General features: G+C 49.9%; 4 protein-coding genes across 4 annotated transcripts; 1 reads left to right on the top strand and 3 right to left on the bottom strand.

Moving 5' to 3' along the window:
* Positions 1 to 216: 216 nt before the first annotated feature.
* Positions 217 to 851, top strand: MIND_01191500 (uncharacterized protein; the record flags this gene model as incomplete). The annotated part of the gene is made up of 4 exons (XM_037368426.1): positions 217 to 254; positions 320 to 686; positions 749 to 761; positions 805 to 851. The coding sequence occupies 4 exons, from the start codon at positions 217 to 219 to the stop codon at positions 849 to 851; spliced, it is 465 nt and encodes a 154-aa protein (XP_037215352.1).
* Positions 852 to 2,944: 2,093 nt separating this feature from the next.
* Positions 2,945 to 7,404, bottom strand: MIND_01191400 (uncharacterized protein; the record flags this gene model as incomplete). The annotated part of the gene is made up of 15 exons (XM_037368425.1): positions 2,945 to 3,224; positions 3,271 to 3,297; positions 3,350 to 3,617; positions 3,680 to 3,894; positions 3,972 to 4,021; positions 4,070 to 4,474; positions 4,524 to 4,791; positions 4,841 to 5,007; positions 5,065 to 5,170; positions 5,231 to 5,394; positions 5,438 to 5,687; positions 5,731 to 5,957; positions 6,002 to 6,219; positions 6,252 to 7,182; positions 7,231 to 7,404. 15 exons carry the CDS (start codon positions 7,402 to 7,404, stop codon positions 2,945 to 2,947), a joined length of 3,750 nt encoding a protein of 1,249 aa, XP_037215351.1.
* Positions 7,405 to 14,906: 7,502 nt separating this feature from the next.
* On the bottom strand, positions 14,907 to 16,767 carry MIND_01191300 (uncharacterized protein; the record flags this gene model as incomplete). Its single annotated transcript, XM_037368424.1, has 9 exons — positions 14,907 to 14,920; positions 14,967 to 15,138; positions 15,251 to 15,544; positions 15,593 to 15,721; positions 15,771 to 15,808; positions 15,860 to 16,277; positions 16,325 to 16,381; positions 16,434 to 16,550; positions 16,612 to 16,767. 9 exons carry the CDS (start codon positions 16,765 to 16,767, stop codon positions 14,907 to 14,909), a joined length of 1,395 nt encoding a protein of 464 aa, XP_037215350.1.
* A 2,506-nt stretch (positions 16,768 to 19,273) lies between these two features.
* Positions 19,274 to 22,255, bottom strand: MIND_01191200 (TSPc domain-containing protein; the record flags this gene model as incomplete). Its single annotated transcript, XM_037368423.1, has 19 exons — positions 19,274 to 19,298; positions 19,351 to 19,408; positions 19,481 to 19,504; positions 19,563 to 19,595; positions 19,650 to 19,687; positions 19,741 to 19,763; positions 19,918 to 19,960; positions 20,016 to 20,043; positions 20,088 to 20,204; positions 20,251 to 20,264; positions 20,316 to 20,374; positions 20,430 to 20,536; positions 20,586 to 20,756; positions 20,806 to 20,926; positions 20,983 to 21,214; positions 21,268 to 21,409; positions 21,461 to 21,790; positions 21,840 to 21,903; positions 21,950 to 22,255. 19 exons carry the CDS (start codon positions 22,253 to 22,255, stop codon positions 19,274 to 19,276), a joined length of 1,935 nt encoding a protein of 644 aa, XP_037215349.1.
* Positions 22,256 to 22,460: the final 205 nt, after the last annotated feature.

Below are 22,460 nucleotides of genomic sequence, written 5' to 3'. Positions count from 1 at the left end.
AAACAATAGTATGAGCTCGTACTGGTTACGATGTGGTGGACTATTGATATCTTACTGTTCTGCCAATGCTGACAATCATGTCCTCGCTAGACCAGCTTTGTAACTTTTAGTAAGTTAGTCCACAGGACGATGGTGGTCAAGGGCGATTTGAGATAATCGGTAGAGTGTTTGTTCCCCGGCCCCGTGACTTTCCCAGCTTGATTGTGTACCATCACCATGTCTTTTTTTTCAAACCTCAAAGATTTCCCTGCCCTGTGCGTCCTTGCCACTCCGACCCCAAATCCCAGAACGGCAAGCTTGATTGTAAATTGCTTCGAAGCTCTGAACAAGACACGGAACCCCTTCCACCCCCCTTGGAGGCCCATTCGCCGAAGGCATCACCATTAGGCTACTTCTATGGCTACATAGTATTCAAAGGCAACTACGACGTCAATAACGACGAGCAATGCATGAGACTCTTTGCGGTGCATCAGGGCTTGCGCAACCTTGCCCATGTCGTCACGGACCGCGACACCGCGATGGTTTATCTCGCGGTCTACCGCACCACGGACAGCACTGTGTGGAGCATGGAGGGCGGGAACAATCGGATCCCAAACGCGCGGCTGAGAAAAAAGCTGGAGGAATCGTTGGGTGTTACTGAAGGCCCACATTGGTTTCCCGACGATGGAAGTTATTTCTGGTACCCCGTGCGTCGTCCGTTTTCAGACCTGACACCGACTCGGAACTGAGGCAAGGTCAATCGGCATAGGATGCTGTAAATCGTACGTGGTATATGGGCTACTGCAGCTGCTCACCTATATGCAGGTATAATCAAATGTTGGAGCCATACAAAAATGGCTCTGCTTGCATAGTCATTAGAAAATTCATTCAGTGCCTCCCGTGTTTTGAATTCCACAATGGCGAATGCTTTCGGCCACCTTACATCTGGACGATTTGTTGTCTCAGCCTTTTTTCCGCGGGATCCTAACGTACACTATGTGCCCAACTTGGACCACATAGCAGACCACATCGATATCGTCGCGCGAGCGCACGTCACCGGCGCATCACCGCCCAGCGCTGCAGCACCGTCCGTGTCACCATGCATGCGCAGACCTCAACAAAGCACATGACTCAAGGAACGCAAAACATCGAGTCACGTGGCACGCCGTATTCATGGAGCGATGGGGGAGGACCTTGACACGTTCTACTGTGATCGCATAACCATACTTGAGGTGACTACATACAATTTCACGGACTTGTCTACATCTAACACGACCCTGCAAACTAAGTAATACAATATGTGTGTAATAATAATGATGATACATGGATATCCAGGATACTTATTGGCTCAACTGCGGTCGACGGTCCGAGCCTGTCAATCACTCATGATCAGACTCATCAGAGTTGATGTACTTTCTACATAAACCGCCATGTTACAGTTCGAAGATTTCGTGAAAGAGTTCCCTGCCCTGTGGGTACAAGATATTGTCAATAGGTTGACGAGTCTTAACCCTTTGAAGCTCTGAAGAAGACACGGAATCCCTTCTGCCACCACCTCCGCCACACTCTGATGCTGGGTACTTTTACGGGTACAAAATTATGGATGACTACGACCGAAAGGAACGAGACTCACCTGAAGCGGGTCTATCAGATCAGTTGTGCGACTGGCATGCGTCGTCTGGCCCGGCTCATTACAGAGCGGAATACGGTCTTCGTTCTTCTTGCGGCCTACAGCACTGAAGCAAAGGCCGTCGTCGGCCGGCCAAAGCGGAACGGACCGCATCCCAAATAAGGCACTCAGAGAGAAGCTGGAGAAAGGAATGGGCGTCACAGAGGGTCCACAGTGGCATCTGGACGACGGGAGCTTTTTGTGGTACCCAGTATGTGGTCGTTCCTTGGTTTCTTTTTCCCACTCAATCATCTTTCGAAGAATGCTGTCGAGCGTGGCGTGTTCAATGTTGGCCAATCACAGCCCCCTCTCACTGAAGAATGTTAGGTTTCCGGAGCGCTTGGAGGCGACCAGTCATGATGATAGACCTGTATCAACATAAACCGCAATCAGCGAATCTTAACCTCAAGTAGAGTTTGTTTGTTTGTACTATGGTAGTACTGCCTCATCAGTCAAATATCATGCATATATCATGATGTAAAAGGTAGTATGTACCTTGTACTGTACACATACTTAGCCTGAGAGATCGTCAATAGACTCCTCCCGGTACCGTGACGGTCACGGGAACTACAACTTGTTTGTGTGCTGCCATGTCATGGTTTTCGGAATTCAAGGACTTTCCTCACCTGTGAGTCTATCCAATTCCAGATAAGCCTGATTGGAAACATAGAAAGCTCCGACCAAGAAACGGAACCCCTTTCACCACCCCCGAAACCCCATTCCCATTCTGGCTACTTCTACGGCTACGAACTTTTCGAGGGAAACTATGACGTCCGTAACGAGGCTCAATCGCTGAGACTCTGGGGTGTGTGCCAGGACCTGCGTAACCTTGCCTTTGTCACCACAGACCGCAAGAGCGCAATGGTGTACCTTGCAGTCTACCGTGCCACAGACGACACTGTGTGGAGCATGGAGAGCGGGACGAATCGGATCCCAAACGAGCGGCTGAGAAAGAAACTGGAGGAATCGATGGGTGCATCACAAAAAGTGTCGGTTTGATGTATCAGGTTTTGATGCCAACAAATGCCAGCAAACCCGCTACAAGCCCCTGGCAAGACCGGGCAAGGTCCAGTTTAGTTTACCACCAGACCACAAGCGGTTTATGAGGGAGCCAAAACCTTTGCCCGTATAGAAAATCCTTATTACTCCCTCGCAATAGTATTATACCTGACCGATGACCTTTTCTCACTAAGTATCACTGATAAGTGGGAGGCGGCATTGACAAAGTGAAATGGCAATTCTTCATCATTAAACCCAACGATTTCTTGTGCGTGGCGCGATAAAACCACATTGCAATTATTCTGAATCATAACCTAATCTGCTTACAATGGTAGCATGGCTGAGTGAATCTTCGTCTTCGCCACCCTCATCTTCTTCATGCTCGCTATCTGTATCAAAATCGGCACCCTCTGCAACCCAGTCATCTGGCTCTCCTTCTTCTCCTTCATCTTCTTCCGCCACAACAGCCGCCACATTGACCTCCTCCGCCATATCAGCCACCACATCATCGACCATATCAGCCACCACATCATCGACAACTTCTTCAGTTATCTGCTCCTGTTCTGTTGTGGGATTGCTTATTGGAGCTCGAGTTTTGCGGTGACCAATGACGGTCGTGATACCGCATCATCATATCTCGATCGACGACCCTAGAATGAACTTGGTCAAACACAAGTGTACTACTTGACAAAACTTACTTACATATTGACGTAAAAATATTTCCAGTCTTGGTCTTGTTCAGATGCCTGTCGAGCCATAGATTTAGGAAGATATTGTGTAGTGCGGCCGTGAGCGAATGCTGGGATAAGATGGCAGCCGCGAATAATATCGCTGGGGTCCAAGAAGCCAAATGTATCCGGGACGCCATGAGGCATATAATGTACGCGAGGCAGGCGCTTAGCCTTCAGACCACATCGGTAGGTCACATCGCGCTGCAGCCACCGCATCCAAAGGAACTCCATACGTCGAGCTTTGTTCGGCTGGTCGGCCAGAAGCACACGGGTATGGAAAATCCCAAGGACTTCGCCATACCAGAGTTCATGGCGGTTCTGTGGGTCTTGACCCGCAACGATACAGAATTTCCGGGACCGGGGTTGATGACGTCTTGGTCTCTTCGGAGATCGTAAGTGGTGAAGTTTACTCGCAGAGTGGCGTGACTATAGAGGGTGTCCTTCTCGAGTACCACATTTATGAGCTCTTCATCAGTGAAACATGTGTCGTCACCATCGTATCTCGAACCTAGGAGCCTTTGTCGTAGGTGAGACTTTAACTTGTGTGAGAATTCTAGCACAAATGAGTGAAGGAAGAAAACCGAGATAAAGACCTTACATGTAGTGCAGGGTCAGGGATTACAGGATCGGGTCGGTCAATAGCCTGTACACAGCATCAGTTAATGAACGGTAGGATCGAGAAATAGATCACCATTGGACCATCTCCACCATCCGTGTCAGTGTCTGAGTGCAAGTCCGTGTCGACAAGGTCTGAGAGACGAATCGATGTTCGGGTGGAATCCGAGATGTAATGATGTTGTTCGGGAGGCATGTATGTATAATGACTATACGTAGCTTTGGGACAGAGCACAGTGCGCAAGCGTTCACGTCGGTTTTTGATTGGCTTGTGCGAAATCGTGGAGTTGGCGTAAGTGGAAATATTCGAGGCCGAGGATGGATTGACATGTCCTTTCTCTGCTTCCTTGTACCGCCTCCTTCGTTCCCACATGGCCCTCATTAATCGTCGACGTTGTTCATGCTTCGCAATCTGCCTTACATGTTCTCGTTTGTTGGTTCGTTGGTAGAGATACTTCACGAGACGGTGTGCAACTTCTCCCTAAAAATTTCAGATAAGCTCACGCCAAGTCCCAGTAAATGCTTCTTACATTTTGGGTGGAAGTAGAATCAGTCGTTCCAAACCGCACAATAGCATCGGGGTAATCGGGGATTGAGTGAAGCTTGTATGTGATTAAGTTGAATGGCTTTTCCAGCTTCTGAGCGGGCGTCTTCTTCTTCTTCGAGGTCGGAGGTGTTGCCACAGCCTGGGTAGCAGACTGCGATGAGGCAGAAGGTATCGGTAGATTGTCCGGGGCTGGAACGGATAAGTTTGGTGGAGAGGCCTTGGATGGTCGGTTCATTCGTCGCCTTGTTTCTCTGGGAAGCTCGTAGGTTTTGACATTCACAGTTTCACGAGCAAAACGACGAATGGTAGTGCAAAAGATCTTTGGTCGCCAGGCGAAAGAGTTGGATAGTAGACGTAGTATGCATCCGGAGCTTGGCATATCCGTGCCAGATTGCTAATTCGAAAGCAAGTTTGTCGATCAGTGCTTGATGTTTAGGAAATAATCCTTCGAGAACCGGGAGAATACACTATAGAATGCTCATGAGTCAGTACCAGTCAGTTGTCAAGTAGGAAGCATGGCCGACCTGTATGATGTCTTCGTAGTTTCTGGCGGCAGCGTACTTCAACTCGGACACGTTCTTGCAGAAAGAACGGATGGTACTACGCCCGAAGGTGGGAACCTGCCGGAATCTAGCATCTCCGTCAGCACCACTAGTTCTTCCACGCCCTGATTGGATTGAAATTTTTTACCGTTGGTCAAATTCATCGATGTTCTTGAAGGCGTGTAACATTCGAATAATATGGATGACAATGGCTTTGGCGACCCCCAATTCGACTTCATGCAAGAGGTCGGGTACGAACATTGTGAACAAATTGAACGGCGTCTTGATCGTATCCAGTTTTGAGAAAGCATTCTAGGCAAATGAGCAAAGCGAATGATATGCGTGTGGTAAATACTCGCCGGGTAGGCGCCCAAGATTGTGCCTTGAGCATTTTGTCGATGGCGGAACCAGCAACTGCATTTCCGTTGCCAAAGATGGCCGCCCGGGCGGACTCGATGGTTGACCGTCGTGGATGATCATCCACTCGAATGTTACTCCGACGCTTCATGTCATTGACGGTGCCCGTCTCCATGATCTGCCCCTTCTGTATAAAACACCGGGGACAAGGGCAACCGCCGAAGCTTCGAATCGTTGCAAGGAGAACTCTGTGACAGATCAGTAAAAACTACTTAGATAGACCGAACCCACTTTTCTGGATAGTCTGCCATATATATGAGGAAACGCGGAAATACCAAGCGAACAAGCCCATCCCAACACTTGATTTTAATGCCGTTATCGTAAGCGTCCATAAATTCGCCGGACAGTAATAGCTCCCAAATCGCGTGGATAAGTTCGCGCTTCAGGTGAGTATATACCTCGTCGGGCATATCACAACCATATTGCTGACGATATGAGTCACGGACAGAATCTGGAAGCTGATATAATTCAGAGACGTTCATACGAGGATCAGCTGCCTCACCGATGCAAAATAAACTTGATGGAACCCAGCATTGGATGTCGGTTTGCCACGAAATTCTTTGGGGTGATTTCCAAAGAAAGTATAGCCTGGCCACAGGGACGCAGTACCGAATTGCGCCAGATGGGTGGCATCAGACCACATCATTAGTGCAACGACGATACTCTCCACAGCATCATCGGGAGTTTGAGGAGCCGGGGGTTGGGGAATGGCGTGATAGGCTTCGAGCATTGCGGGGAAGTATAAATCTCACTGAAGATTTCTTCGTGGTCAGGGAGGAGAGGAGGTAGCCCATACTCGTTCAGGGTTGGCGCGTCATCGGCCACAACGGGTGACAGCAAGTCGGATTCAGGAATAGCTCGCAGAGAGAATGGAGTGGTGTGGAACCGTTGGAAAAGAGGCCCTTGCAAAACCTCTTTGATGGGGTCAAGCAGAGGACGGTGGAGGATGTCGTTGACAGTAAAACAAGGCGCCGCAGTTTCGGATTGATTGACACCCACACAAGGGAGTCTGATTGTAACAGAAGCATTCTTCCACTTATCTGTGATACCAAGTGGTGTGATACCGTTCTTGTCGAGCTGGTCTAAGAACTTTTGGGTAGAAAATGGCGTTGGCAATTCATGCAAAGATATTCCGTCTGACTGTGCCTCCTCGTTTGGATGCAGGAAGTTCGTAACTAACCGATCGAATCCAGCAATAGACTGCGGATGCTCTTCTTCGACATGGTATTTGATCATATGCGCGACCGACTCGTTGGGAAAGGGGTAGTACCATGGCTCCGGTGGAAGCGGAAGGGTTTTGAGAGCCGGATCACCAGGTTTGGGCACCCGATACAGGTCAGAGAGGCCCACAGACTCGTCAGGATCGTGAGTTGGGCGACGAGGATAAATCTTGTAGAGACCAAACGCGTTGGGGAGAGTTTGTACCCAATCTTTTGGAGGTGGTGGAGGCGAAGGGGCAGCGTCAAATGGCGCGGGAGATGGCGCACTTGGCGGAGATGCGAGGGGAGGCTGGGATATTTGATTCTGAACGTCGCGTCGTCGGGGCCGTGGAGGTCGTGGTGGTGCTGCGTCGTTGAATTTAGAAGGTACTCGAGTGCGCCGGTTGGGAAGCCCACTCGGTCGAGTGACTGGAGGGGAGGGTGGTGGTGGTAGCGCTGGTGGCGGAGGATGGTCGATCTCCATCTATTGGTGTCAGGACTGCGTGGCAGCATAAAAAAACAGAATAATTACTGGGGTTTCCGCAGGCAGCTGAGATTGGTTTGCCAAGTGTTGTTGGATGTACTGAACGGACTCCTGGTGGAGCCGCTTGAATCGAGAGCAGGTTCGATCGTGAACAGTTTGGGCATCTTCGCGGTTCTTCAAAATTTTGCCGCATAATGGGCATTGAATCTTGCTCTTGGGCATTAAAAAGTAAGGAGGGTGGAGGTATTGTAGATGTAGAGGACCCAGCCCAACAGGCGATGGCCTGCCTGTGGTCACAGTTGACCGTTCAAAAGGAAGAAGAAGAAGTGATTAGTCAGCAGACGGGGATTTGGTGTAAGTAACGCAGATTCAAAATGCCAGGGAAGCACAGCGAAACAGAAGATGATAGGTGAGATAGGACATCGTTTAAGTTATGCCGGAAGCTTTTATAGAAGAGAAACAAATGTCGAGGGGTCGGCAAAAAAATAAAAGTATCATGATGATAATTACGCTAGAGAGTATACAGTCCTTCAGTAAAACCCGGTCATTTGAGGCATTATCCCATTCGTCTGGGAAGAGTAACAAGCCCACCAATTAGCCGCTTTGTGGTCATAATCCTCTTGCTCCTTCTGCACTTCCTTCTTCGACCGTTCACTTCTTTTTCAGGCTGCGTGAAGCATTGCAATGTCGACATTGGTTGCTCGGCAATCTTGGTCGATCCAAAGACCGCTGCTGTGGTCATTGCATTCTTGAAGAGTCTGCCGTTCTTGGACAGAGCGATAAACGGGTCCCATCGCGAGTCTTTCTGCTGAGAAAGTGAGAAAAGAGAAGAGGAATCAGTTACCCTTCGTACCTTGGATAGATACACGGCAAGTCGACGGGGCTCGAGCAGTGGCGCTTGGTCAAGGCAATCGTACTAAAGTTGTTGATAAACGTCAGACAAAAAGATTAACCCGTTTGAACAACAAACCATGTAAAACGGGTCTTCTCCGATGACCTCCCGGACATTGTCAATCAGTTGCTGACCGGGTTTCTTGGCCAATGCGTACGTCTCGCCCTTTTTGTTGGGTCCATTTGGCCGATGTTGTACTGCATATAGGCCAAAACTTCAGCATCGGCACGGTTCATCAACATCTCTAATGCGAAGGGTTTCTCGCCGTCGAGCATGCGGAAGCCGTTAGACAAATGGACCAGACGGAGCAAGTCGCCGTCGATGAAGGCGGGGAAATTGACTTCATGATAGCCTTTGAAATGCGTTAGTAACTCTGAAAAATGAAACTAAAAATGAGCAAACAAACCTGCCATCCAGTCACAATCGCGAAATCCATTGGCGCGGTAACCTCCTCGTTGCGAATGGTTGAGAAAGACTCGCACTGGTCGCCCACAATGGCACAGAACTGCTCAACAGCAGCACTCTTGATGGTGACCTCGGGTCCATGGGAAGTCTCGTGGATGTCGATTTGAGGAAGGACAGCATCGTCTCCATACCACAACTTCCAGTAGAACTACTTGATGCGCGTGTTGCGATCAGTCGCGATTTCGTGAATGGGCGCGAAGCCCTGCAACGGCTTGTACTCGAATTGGAGAGAGAGCGGAACGGAGACATCGCGACGGTCTTCGAAAATGGTAATGTCGATGAGTTTCGTTGTCGGGGAGTACTTGATTTCAACGGCCTCAAACAACTCCTTATGCTCGCCGTAAGAACGAGCACTACCATAGAGGGAGACCGAAACGGGGGCGCCATTCTCATAGCCGACAACCATCTTCTGGCCTGTTCGTGGCGCAAGAAGTCGCTTGATGGGGTTGTCGATGTAAGAAGTGCCTTGAACGATGGTCGTTGAAGTGGTCAAAGCACGCAACCAGCTCAGCTCTTGACCGCCCAGGGTTCTGAGCCAAACCGAGGTAACAGGCAAGCGGTCGACGAACTCGAAAGTGACCTCGTTCTTCTCTTGGGTGCGTTTAATGCAAGTGACAACGGGAGGAGGAATGGGATGGGCAGCGAGGTAGTCGATAGTGGCGACTTTTTTCGTCGCCGTTGTACTTGAAGGTAAGAAGACGTTGAATGAGTTCAGCATGGATATTGTGCCCTTGGTATTCGAGTGTTTAACGGCTATGAGACCTCGAGGGATGCAAACATGCTGGTCTTGGAGACGACCTCGATCCTACGAAAGAAAAAAGATCAGTCATATTAGGAAAAATGGGTAAAGTCAAACTGACCTTCTTGAACCAGACTTCGAAAATGGCATCGAGAACAGGAAAAGGGGGCAGGCTTTTGACCCAGACGTTGCGAGATGGCAAGAAAGTAAGCGGTGTCTTCTGAGGCAAGGAGCCGCTTGGTGGCAATGGGAGATTTCTTCAAGAAGGACGCGATGAAGGGAAGAGGGTCTTCCGATTGAAGAAGAGAATGCTTCTGTCCACCACCGTTGGCACCACAAAACGCTCTTCAACCTGATGAAGCCAATTAAATTGCGCAATGAGACATCCACCCGACTCCGCGAAAGATGTTCGATGCATTGTCGGGGTCGCGAACCACACAACAATCTTAGTGAGTCGTCAACCACCGCAGATAATGACTTGGGAGAAATCTGACCGGTGAATGAGCTGAGGACAATGACTATTATCATCGGAGAGAATTTGAGCCCACAAATTAGACTGACACCGCTTTATGAAGTCTCTCGTTTGCTTCAGCCTTGGATTCTCGTGTGTAAATCGCCCCAATGTACCCCTCGTCCACAGAAGCCTTTGACGTGGACAATCAAGGCGAAGAACGGGTCGCGTTTCGCAGAACCTGCCAACCACCGTGGAATCGTAGAGCTGCGTGTGTGTCAGCCGCCCGAGTAAATCAGTGATTGTCAAATGCGACATACACATTGTTGCGCTTGAGGAATACTCCAGCATTGTGGTCGCTGTAGATATCGATTTGTGCGATGGCATTGAAAACGGCAGTGTCCCGGCTACCAGCTTGAACACGGGCCTCGAGGCAAGGAAGAATGAATGGTTTTGCTGCTCGTTCGTTCGCAAGCTCGTCGACGGTGTAATTAGGCTGTTGACAAGGGCCTCATTGCACCACAATGCAGAACACAGTCATGCTCAACGTCAAATCGATTGCAGATGGTGATGAGAGGGAGCTGATTGGAGAGTTTTGCCTCTTCAGGAGAATTCTTGACCTTCTCTGAGTTGTGGCAGTTACTCTCCCAGAAAATTTGTTCGACTTCGCGCGTATCTGTCCAGTGTCAGTAGGATACAAGCGAAAATGAAATAAAAGTGCGGACCTCGGGATGAAGCTATGGGCGGTGCCACACGTTCGACGCCAGCGAAATCTTGATGATGCATGAGAATCTGAGGGTGTATCTTAATAAGTCTCGCACCTCGACGGAAACAATGGAAAAAGCACCTATTGCACCAGTCCAACCTTCTGGAAAAGATGGCCTTGATACCAGCCCAGCATCAACCGTCGCTGCTTGACCACCTACTACAGCAGATTCTAATTTGCTATTCCGAGCGCGTAGGCGTATGGATTGACGGATGCGCATGTTGAGCAGAGGATGCACGCTGCGACGATTGATATAAATTCAAGTTGTTCAAGTGTGAAACTAAAGACACGTACTTGGGAAGACTCCAGTCTCACATTGTCGCCATCCAGCTCCCACCCATGCTTCAGAATGAAAGCGAGCAGGCTCCGTAGTGAGAAGGCATGCATATTGTCTGCTTTCACTGGGGCTGCTTCCTCGGCCACAAGGTAAAGTCAGGCTTGCATAACGCGTATTTTGGAGCGCCTCCGGATATAAAAGGCCCAGGATGCGTCTCCGTGGTGGTAGCCGCCATTTCTGTCGGACACCAGAGTGTTGAGTTTGTGTGGCAAGAGGTTGTCTATTTTCAGATGTGAGCTGGATTCAGAGTAGGTGATTGAAGAGGCTTTACCGGTATCGCTACACATGCACTTCATCGAGGGGCGTTCGGACTTCTGATTTGCAGCTTCGTCGTCTTCGTTGTCTGCGTTGTCGTCGTTGTTGCTGTCCGAGGCAGCGGCGAACGTGTTCAGTGTCAAGCAAGTCATGTTACATAAGCGTGACATTCAGCGAGTGCAACTGTGCAGATGCCTTGCAGCCTAGATGGTAGTGGGGAAGGAGGAGCAGGTTGGAACGTGAGAAGCCTGAGTAATTGGGTTCCTATCGTTCTCAAACCCAGAGTAGACATCCCAAGCAATACTGCGAAAATAAAAGTATCATGGTGATGATAATTACGCTAGAGAGTATACAGTCCTTCAGTAAAACCCGGTCATTTGAGGCATTATCCCATTCGTCTGGGAAGAGTAACAAGCCCACCAATTAGCCGCTTTGTGGTCATAATCCTCTTGCTCCTTCTGCACTTCCTTCTTCGACCGTTCACTTCTTTTTCAGGCTGCGTGAAGCATTGCAATGTCGACATTGGTTGCTCGGCAATCTTGGTCGATCCAAAGACCGCTGCTGTGGTCATTGCATTCTTGAAGAGTCTGCCGTTCTTGGACAGAGCGATAAACGGGTCCCATCGCGAGTCTTTCTGCTGAGAAAGTGAGAAAAGAGAAGAGGAATCAGTTACCCTTCGTACCTTGGATAGATACACGGCAAGTCGACGGGGCTCGAGCAGTGGCGCTTGGTCAAGGCAATCGTACTAAAGTTGTTGATAAACGTCAGACAAAAAGATTAACCCGTTTGAACAACAAACCATGTAAAACGGGTCTTCTCCGATGACCTCCCGGACATTGTCAATCAGTTGCTGACCGGGTTTCTTGGCCAATGCGTACGTCTCGCCCTTTGTTGGGTCCATTTGGCCGATGTTGTACTGCATATAGGCCAAAAACTTCAGCATCGGCACGGTTCATCAACGCGATGCAACGAGCAGTAATATCACAGTCGACAGTCGTCAAACGACCGAAGATAATGTCATAGAACATGAGAAGGGCATCTTGACGAGCCCAATTCAAGTCGAATCGGCGAACCTTGATGGGGTCAAACATGAGTTGAATACCCTCGATATAGACGTCTCCGTGCTCCTTGGCGACGTTGTCGGGCTTGGTCTGTAGCGCAAGACCGTTGGCCTTCTCGTTGACGAGAGCAGTTTCGCCGGCCCGGGAGTTCCGGTTGAGGTAGCGCATATACAGCTCGATGTGCTGAGCTGCGAACGCAATTTGAGTGAACTGGGTGGCGAAAAGCAGACCTTCAACGTACCACTGTGGCCATAAGAAAGCGCGCTTGCCAAATCTTCAAGCAGAGGTTCCTCGCCCTTCTCGGGAGCGGAGGTAAACTTGAGTTGGAGATCACTGAAAATCTCATTCTGAAGAGTGGACTTGGAACCGACGAGGTCCTTGATGGACTTGGAGAGAGAGATCTCGTTGATTTTCTTCTTCAACTTTTGCGCGACGATTGCAGTAAAAACATGAATGACTTTGACAGGGAAATTGTCGATAGTTGCGACTGGCCCAGAAGGAGCCGCAAGAGCGACCGCCCGAGGCGCACCAGCAGTAGCAGCAACTGAAGTAACAGCAGCGGCTTCGGGAGTTTCAGACTCAGCAGCTGCCCTAGCCTCGTCCTCGAATTGGCGATCTTGAGTCTGAATCCCACAGACGGAGGACGCAAATTGATACGCAAAAAGCTCAAACAGGATAATGCAAGCGAGCTTTTGGTGTTTCTCAGCGCTGGCCCAGTTCTCTTGGCCCCATTTCTTGAGAACTTTGTCGAGACGCGGGGAGGAGGTCTGGTCGTAGATGATTTGCGCGCACTCCTTGGTGACAGCAAAGGGAATGGCGATGAGATTGCGAATGTATTTGCCAATGAGCATGTCAGGATCAAGCCGCGTAACAATCATCTTGAACAGGTCTGTAAAAATGTGAGCAAGATAAAGAAAGAGAACGATCGAGCTCATACAAGCTCGGAAGAGTAGGACTCCGACCCAGAGGTAGCGTGAGTGTAACGGCATATCAATACCGAGGAGCGGGATTGTAGTGAAGCCACGCTCAAGTTTGATGTGGCCCTGAGCCTTTTGCTGGTCTTGTGCACGACCGAAGCATTCCTCGACGATGTCGCCCAACATCTCCTTGACCTTCTCAACGGTGAACTGTTCTGTGAGCTGAACCAACAAATGAGTTTTAATCGGCGAAAACAATGGATTGAATGCCTTGGCAATGTCGATCTTCTGGATCTTCAAGTAGTTGAGAACGTTGGTCATCGTCTGCAGAGCAACAAGCTCTCCAGCGCAGACATATTGTTGACCCTACAAATGATTAGAACAAGAACAGCAAAGAAAACAAAGCATACCTCGACATTGAAGTTGACGATCTGGAGAAGGGTACCCGGCAAAGTCGAAATCGTATCGACAACCTCGCGAAGGCCGCATCAGTGAAGGTTTTGGAAATGCGACTTGCGTTGACAGCACACATTGCGTAGTTAGAGCAGTTGTGCGTGTCACGCTCTACAGCGCTTCATGGCAATACCGCCGTAGAAAACGGCATCGACGAGGGCGGAGATGTGGAGGACATCGACAATCGAAGCCAAAGCAGAATACTCGCCAAGACTGTGGCCCGCAAACGCGTAGTCCTTCTGGACAAAGCCCTTCATGCGCATGTCCTCGAAAGCAGCCTTCTCGGTAACGACAAGCGCGATTTGAGCGAGTTGGGTCGCGAAAAGCAGACCTTGCAGATGGCTGAAGGTGTACTTGGGAGTGCTGACGTTGATGTCCAAGAAAAGCGGGAGAGTCTTGATGGTTCCGTCCTTGTCCATCGTGTCGTATGTCATGTGCGCATAGCGCCGACAAATGGCCTGGCCCTTGAGACCACCAAAGTAGATCGTCTTCTCTTTGGGGTTGTCCTTGACGATTTCGACGATCGAGAAGCCGTAGACCGCATGCAAGTGGGTATCCGCCCCATCCCAGACAGCGTGAGCAGCAGGCCAGAAATGGTACGGGTCCATTCCCATTCCCTGCTCTTGTGAACCTTGACTAGTGCGGACATAGACCCTGGTCGTCTGCGAGACCTTGGCCGAGCCTACGAGGACTCTTTCGCCATGAGAGTTGGAAGTCGCGATGTTAACGACAACCGGACTGAAGTTGTTGGTGGAATCCCGCAAGGTCTTGTAGTCTTCCTCTTCGTTGTAGGCGTGGTTGACATCCTCAGTCTTGAGCTGTGGGAGTTGGTGGTAAAGGACTGGAGAAGTTCAAGAAACTTGCCCCGATAAAGTAGTTTCGAATTAGAGGCGAATGATCTTGCTTGTCGAAGTTACGAGGAATAAGAACAGTAAGAAGGTCGGTCAGTAATGTTGGTTGCTCCTCCAGGTAGAAGGACAACACGCGATAGAATCTGTAGCAGCTTGGAAAGTATTCCAGTGAAACGGGGAGTGCAACGCGTAACGCACCTTTCGATATGAGCTAGTCCTCGGACGATGTCGTCCTTGAATTGATTGCGCTCCTCGGAGTCTGCAGAGCATTCTATCATCTCGATAGTAGCGCTGAGAAGCCCTGGCTCTGGATGAAACTGTGGTGGTGGTAAGAACTTGAGAGTAACACAGCTCAAGGATCATGATGATGCGATCATATTCGCTCTCTCATGTAATGCAGACAATATTCGCAGTCAGGAAAATGGATTGGGTCTATTTGTGCAGTATCTATGGGCAAAGACTACAAATTGTGAATAACATACGTCAGTTGAGGGAAAAATCAGGCGCCTGCACTTTGGCAGACGTCGACGACAGTTTCTATTGTTGTTTTCCTGCAACTTGGTGTCAGCTTCTGGAATGGTGATAGGAAGTACAGACTTTTCCCGAGGGCTTTGACCAATTTGGCGCTGAGGCGGCGTAGAGCTAGCCCATGAACTGGATGATTCCAAGTCTCCTCCAGAAGCTCGAGGATCACATAGTAAATCATTTTGTAGCGTGAAGTCTCAAATCGCACCGCTGGGTTGACAATGGTATGGAGAACGTGGATCAGCTGAATGAGAGGTGAAACAGAGATAAGCGTCAAGGAGAAAACACTGACCATGACTGCACTGAGGCGCAATCACCGGAAGCGGTATAACTTCTTCGAATGCTTCCGGGCACACTGGGCTAAGGAGTCGGTATTTGAGCAGCGTCTTGATGGCAAAGATAAGATGACGTCCAGTGAAACCGCCGTGTTCAGGTCGATGACGGAGTACGAATTTCTTCCGGTGCTCCTTGGCCTCCTCGTTTATGAGGCCACTAGGCGGCTCGCCCTCGAGGACTTGACCCTGGGGGTTAACATGAATTGTCCCGCCAGAGTGGACTGCGTCTGTCATCTCCCCCTCGCCATCCTCCTCGTCGACATCCTCGAAATTCTCCTCCTCCTCCTCGTTGTCATCTGCCACATGACCATTGGACTATAATTAAGTGAGAAGACAACTAGAGCCTGTGCAAGCATAACAGACCGTATTGTGCAAAGCTTGGTAACCTCGGAGAAGCTCGTGCACGTCGGCCTCGGCAATTAGTCTTGGGGCAAGGTGCGACTGCATGTATGTCCTATATCCCGTCCAAATTTGGGTGACGGAACGAGATATCTGAGAATGCTTCAGCACGAGTACTCACTCAGAGGTAGTAAGATCATACGTAGTCTTGCATGCTGCTGAAAAATACATCATATACGGCTAAACTGATAGTTAGAATGTGCGAAAATCCTCAGATCAGTGTTGGCGCACCATCCGAGACGGTTGGAAAGTCCGAGGGTCGTGCATTTAGCCAGTTCTGCGCAGCACGCAGAAACTGTTCGAATTGTGCAAGGTTGGAGGCGTCTGGATAGAACTCTTGTACCGCCATCGAGTGGCCCAAGTATACAGACCCCACATAACCCAACAATCGGGTATTTCGCTGGTTGTCGGTGTTGAGCGCCGAATCCACCTGTTGGAGAGGAGCCGCTGCCAGAGGTTTGCGAGGACCCCGTGGCTTGGGTTCCATGGTGGTGGCGTTGAAGCGCGAGATAAAACTGGACAAGGACGAAGACGAGTCTCCGCTTGAGGAGTTTGCACTGGATTTCTGAGTGAGAACGGAGGCAGAAAGCTGCGGGTTGCGATAAGATCGAGCCGCATTGTATGGATCCAGTCGCAATTCCACGCATAACTGAGTTCGATGTAAGTAGATAAACTTTGCATGACAATAAATCCCACCCGAGATGGCGCAGGGACAAGCGGAGCTCTTCGGCTAGGTACCATGATAACTGGGATCTAAGTTCGAGGAAAATCAGCAAGGCTCTGTGCCAGAGATAGAAACACGAACAGGTCGTGTGGTAGAACGGAAGAACGATGTGCTTGGATATCCCTCGCGTATGAATACCAATCGCCCGCGCTTGTGATGCCGGAATCGTTGCGGGATATAAGATCGGAGAAGGGACAGCTAAGATCGCGGGATTGGAAACAGCCCTAGCTTGAATCGGCAAAGACGTCGAATGTTTAACTGGGCGCTCGGGCTGAATCGTTGGATGGGTGGTCGAAGGCCGTGCTTCAGTTATTTCCATGCCGTCGAAAACATTGGTAGTCGTTGGATAACTGGTGTGGGCATAGGTGGTCGTATGGAAGTGGGTGGTAGGACGCTGTGCTCCAGATGTGCCCATGCGATCGAGAATGCCGCTCGTATTTGAATGATGCTTGTGGGAGCCGGTAGTAGCTTGTGTCTCAGACGTGCATATATATTAGCCGCAGTTTGACGAGGCGGGTAGTCGTAGGTGGTCGTCGCGGTCGTCTGGAAGTGGGTGGCGTGAGGCCAACCTTCAGACACGCACCCGTGGCTGTAGCCTGTTTCAATCATCCCCGGGAACTGCCAGAAAATCCGATTCCATCATCCCTGTGTGTTGCCAGGTCTCTGACAACACTCAAACCCCACCCGTTTCCGTGCTTCCTTGCCGCTGATCTCCGAACTCCGCTTTATCCTGCAGCTTTGATATCATCATTACGACTGATTTGGTCCGAATCATACAATTTTAACATTGTTCTCTACATTCCCTCTGCCATAAATGTTCCCTCTAATATTTCCCCTCTCCTCCTCTGCTGCCCAATGACGGACAGCAGCTCCCATTGTTTTGTCCCACTCCTCTCGAAAGCGCACTATAAATTCAGTATGCAGGTACACGTTACGCAGCGCATAAGCTCGGATTCCAGCCGCCGTCGTTCCATCAACGTCTGAACGAACTTCGTCGGCTCGTTTTTGCCATTCTGAAGCCTCCCACTTCAATGATCGCATGACCCGCTTCATCTCCTCTCGCAACAATTCAACCTCCTCGTTCCAGCGTTCCTTCCGTGCACGTGCTTTTGCCCACTCGACACGCATAGCTATGATACCACGTTCAACCGAAAGCAAATGGTCAACAAGCCATAGTTACTCACAGTCATGAAGTTCAACCCCGTCGGCCTGCCCGCCTGCTGCCCAAATCCAGGAAATTGGCGCCGTCTTGGTTTTCTTCTTTTTTGCAGCAGTCTCCTCTCTCGTAGGTCGCGATCCGTCTGCTGTTCGTAAGCTTCTTGCTGCATCTTCGTCACTCTCGATTTCGATACGAGTGTTCAAATGGGCCTTGTCCAATTTTTGAAACTCGGGAGCGTAACGTTTGCCTTTGAGGTGAACGAGAGCCTCGTAGCCTTCAGTATATTTGGCAGCGGCCTTCGTTACACCTTCTTCCATCCGAGCCATTAGAGTGACGGAGCGCGTTCTTGCACGTTGCCCCACCATGTTTTCCCCGCGAAACCAAATCATGTGTTGCTTCGAATGAAGCCTCCCTCGTAAGGCAGCCAGTGCATCTGCACACTGTCCCCGACGCAATTTCGCTTCGGTCTCAATCAAGTCCGCCATGCTGACTTGTCGACACTCTTCCGCGGTTAACTGTGACGGAAGATAAAGCTTTGCGTTTTCCGGTTGCGCGTCCTCCGCGTCCAATTTATACCGCGCTGCGTCGCGAAGACCCTGAACCCCAGGCATGTAAATGGTTTTGGGCGACAGGGCTTCCAGGTCAAGTGGTGTACTCGGACCTGGGCTTATATACGGCTCAGGTATGTTGTCGACGCTGGGGGAGAGCACTGGCGTTGTTGGTATCTGGACTTGCAACGAAAGGGACGCAAAACGCGGTTGACTTGGTTGTCCATCCAGATGTGGAATGAGCTTTGAGCTCGTCCTGGACTTGGGAGGCGGTGTAGGACCTCGCTCTATCATGGGGGCCTGTGATCGTGAAGTTAAAGGACGCGGACCCAAGGGCAGTTCAATCGCTGGTGGTCGTAATCGCGGCTGAATAGGTGTTGCCATTGGCCGTGGCGTTTTGGGGTTTGGTAATGCTGGCAAGGGTCGGAGAGATGCGTGTGAGATCGCACGTCTAGGTGCGAGGGGAGTAATTGCAGTCGACGCGGAATACGAAGGAGCAGCAGACGGAAGTTGGGGAAGAGGTCGACTAACATGAGGGAGAGGCCGGGCGATTCTCGCGCCAGTAACAGGAGCAGAGTTAATTCTTCGAGTATCCCAGGAAGATGAGGTTGCACGATCGTGGGCTATTTCTGACGCGCTGAATGCAGAGCGGAGGATGGGGCGTTCGCTATTTTTTCGGAGGGAGTATACGACCGCCACCATATTCGGTCTGCCTTCGGCATTCATGGTAGAGAGTGGTGGTAGACTGAGAGAAAGTGAGGGAGAGCAAAACTTGCGCTGGCCCATCGCAGTGCATATTATTATAGGCGACGCCTGCGATATGTTGCGGCAGAAAAAAAAATCTCAACGGATCGGAATCCGTCAAACAGTGCTCATGATCGTTGACTTCAGCGGTTTTTGCCGAGCCCAATCTGCGAAGGTGGTTCGGCTGTTGTTCGGCTGCGGCGCTTATGTTTTCTGCTGACGCTGCCGCTCTGCAAACATCCTCGCAGCCCGACGCATCTCGGACGCATCCATCTCCGGGAGTTACAACACTCAGAAATTGCTCAGAAACATTGTCAAACAACGTCAACTCGCACTGTATAGTTTACAAAGCACTAGCAACGCGCGGAGCTCAAACTCCGCCAATGAAATATTTACCAGGAACGAAGCACACACAGATCCCAGATAATAGCCAGCGGCTTGTACTGGCTTGTACATATCAACGTTAACATTCACTTGCCGAATAGTGTCTTTTCCCTGCATGACGCATTAGCCACAGAAGTAACGGGCTCGCTGACCGCAAACTCACGAGAAGAGCCATAGATTTTGCGGGTTATTGTACGTCTCCGATGTATAGGCAAATCGAACTGGGGAAATGTTGTAACTTAGCCCAAGATCTTGCTGACTACCTATGCTTATGCCAGTGGAACACCGCTTACATTTTGGCAGCTCAGAAACGTATGCTGTACACAGGTATTAGCCATGATCTATGCTCTTTTGAGAACGGTGTCGTCCACATACCAATAGGGAGCCGCTCGTCCACGAAACTCCATGCTTTGGTTCGGTGTTGAGTAACAGCAACAGAAGCCCAGAAAGTGGATTACGGACCGGCACGCCAATTGTGACGGAAATTTCCGGAGACAAGTCTGCAATCAGCATGACGTCAGCGGGGACGTCGCAAACGAGGCGCTCAACGCACAAATCTGCGGGGGCGAGTGGATCCTATGTAGAGGCTTCGTTTAGTAATTCGTGGACAGAATTTGGAGGGCAATGGTCTGTATAAGTATAGGGTCGAGTTCTCTGAACCATTGACATGCCGGAGGCAAAAGTGACCATGACATCGTTTACATAAAGCTTAGGTAAGGAATCGACTCACATCCTTCAGATTGGCGGTTTTGATTTCTGAATCAATATCGATCCTGGAAAATCACATCAGCTCCAACTTGGACCCGCAAACAAAGGAAACCTCGATACCACTCTAAAACTTGGTTCCCTGCCATACCTGCAACGAGAATAAAAAGAAAGCAGGCATAAAAAGCGACCCACCCTTGAATTGCACGTCTTCGTTAGGCTTTCCACCGAACACAGCTATCTTTGTCTGGTGCTTTTCGAACATCAGTGTGCTGAACATCGCGCAAGTCGAGGCGCAATTCCCGTTCGACACTACACTCCTTCAGTTCGAGCTCAGGTTGAAACAAGGTGTCACTACCAATAGCGATATTCCTGAGTCGTAGCCTCGGTGAGATTTTCAAGTTATGGACTGAGAGGACTGACCTTAAATCGATTGGCGGGGTTTTCGGCATTGGGACGTCAAAGCTGAGTTCACAGGTATCCTGCCAGATTTTGAACGATTCGTCAACATGAATCCGAGCCTGGATGACCCCGTACATGAAAACGCTGTGAAGTCACGTCGTTTTTTCCGTTCACGACGAGAGGGACGTCGGGATCCATGTAGTTGTAGTTGGCCGGCATCTGAGTTCCATTGAGAAATGCCCCTGGCAACGAGTTAGCGATGTCTCGACGTCTTGAAATGGCACGCCAAACAGTTATCCGCTGTGTAGAAGCTGAGTTGGTCTGTGAGGCCGAGTTTGATATCGGAAGCCACAATTTTTCGGGCCAGTGGATTAGCTCTGTTGGTCGACTGGAAGCCTGGATATCCTATGATGGTCCCCGCGAGATACGAATGTAGAAATTGGCCGAGGCAAACGAAGCCACCTTGGGAAATATGATTAGCGACACAACGGGATGATTCATGGATGCTTGCCGCCGTTGTTTGTCAGATCGATCATCAATTGCGTGACACCGGAGGCCTTGAATATCTTGAAGGCAGCTACAACGTCTGTTTGGAATGTGCTAAAGTTGCCGCCAAAGGAGCCAACAAAAAGCTGAAAAGCGGCAAAACAATAAGCGATGACTCAGAGAAGGAAATTGCCGAGCATACCACTCCAGTACGATTTCCTGGTAGAACATAAGCTTTCATAATGCCTTGATTATCTCCTTGAACTGGAAGAGTTGGCTGGAACTGGGGAGGAAGACCAAAAGCGCTAGAGACGCTCTTATCTACAATGCTTGCAATGGGTTCTCTTCGGCGCCGCATTGGACTGGGGACAATCGAGGGGTTTTTGAAGTCGACACCATTCGTTTCGTCATTCGCAACACAGTTATTAGCCCAGCTAGCATTTTGTTAACAAACACAGAGTATTTCGGTGACACGAGTCGAACACACAAAGACTCGCGGTTAGTGAAAGCCGCCCCCGCGAAGTTCGCAATATAGGGGAGGGTGATTGCCTCTGCTTTGGTCGATCCATTGACGATAACTTGCATATTGATGGAACTGTGAGCGACACCTGTGGGTCCTGCAAGGTCACCTAGCTTGGTGTTAATATGAGCCTTGAAATGTAGTTATTGCTTGTAGCTACCAAATCGCTGAGAGTATGTGGCACCGACAAGTCGATAGGAACTGAAGACGGAGTTGACGCGGACACCGTGGTCAAGGTAGTTTCCTGACACAGTTTTCGCGACAAAGTCGACATATTCATATGGGTCTTGTCCTTGTATGGAAACCACCTTAGCGCCCGCAAGTCGTTGCCAGTCGATTGTGATAAGATTGGTGTAATTTGCGCCGAGTGAGTTGATGAAATCGACAAGGTCTGGGATGATATAGACTCCTTGGACTCCATTTATCTCCAAAGACACGATGGGAGCTGGAGCAAGACTCTGATATGACGTGTAGCAGTCAGGAAACCAGCCTATCATTGGACATGAGTCTCTGAGACTATCGACAAAACCTCCACGCACGGGTATGTCCGTCGTTTAGCTGCGTGATCGTGGTATACAAGTCCCAGTTGAAATCATAGTCTGTCTGGCGAAAGTAGGTGTCAAAAATAGACAAAGGTCACGAGGCGCACCGCATATGTGGTCGTATTGATTCGTGCGAGCTCGGCCCGGATGTTTGATGTAGATTCTTGGAAGGGAACGGGAGACCGCAGATAATAGTCTTCAAAGGTGAAGAAGTCGAAAACTCGAGCGATATTGTGGGTAAGGACGTTTTGGCGGAGGGTCTCGTTGAAAGGAAACGACTTGAGACATGCCAGTGCATCTGGTGCCAACACAAATGATTTCCCTGCAATGGCTGCACATGGATCGCCCGCCACTGGAAGAGAGACCGACAACGATACAGCAAGAGCAACGAGGAGTCCAACCACAGACTTCATGGCTGTCCAAGAAGGGGGAGTGCACGCAATCTGACATGATTGCGTTTTTATGTGTTACCGGGTCTGGAGATAAGATGATGAGAACCGCGTGTAACGACTGTCGACGAAAATTCTTTACCATTTTATCCACCAGTAGAAAGTCTTCGGAATATTCCACTTACATAAGGTCAACTGATATTATCACTTGAGTTGAAGTCCTGTTTTT

Source organism: Mycena indigotica, assembly GCF_014461135.1.
Source record: "Mycena indigotica strain 171206Taipei chromosome Unknown Mind.scaff0011, whole genome shotgun sequence".
Lineage (NCBI taxonomy): Eukaryota > Fungi > Basidiomycota > Agaricomycetes > Agaricales > Mycenaceae > Mycena > Mycena indigotica.
Note: the sequence above shows the minus strand (reverse complement) of the source record. Positions and strands in the feature narration are given on the sequence as shown.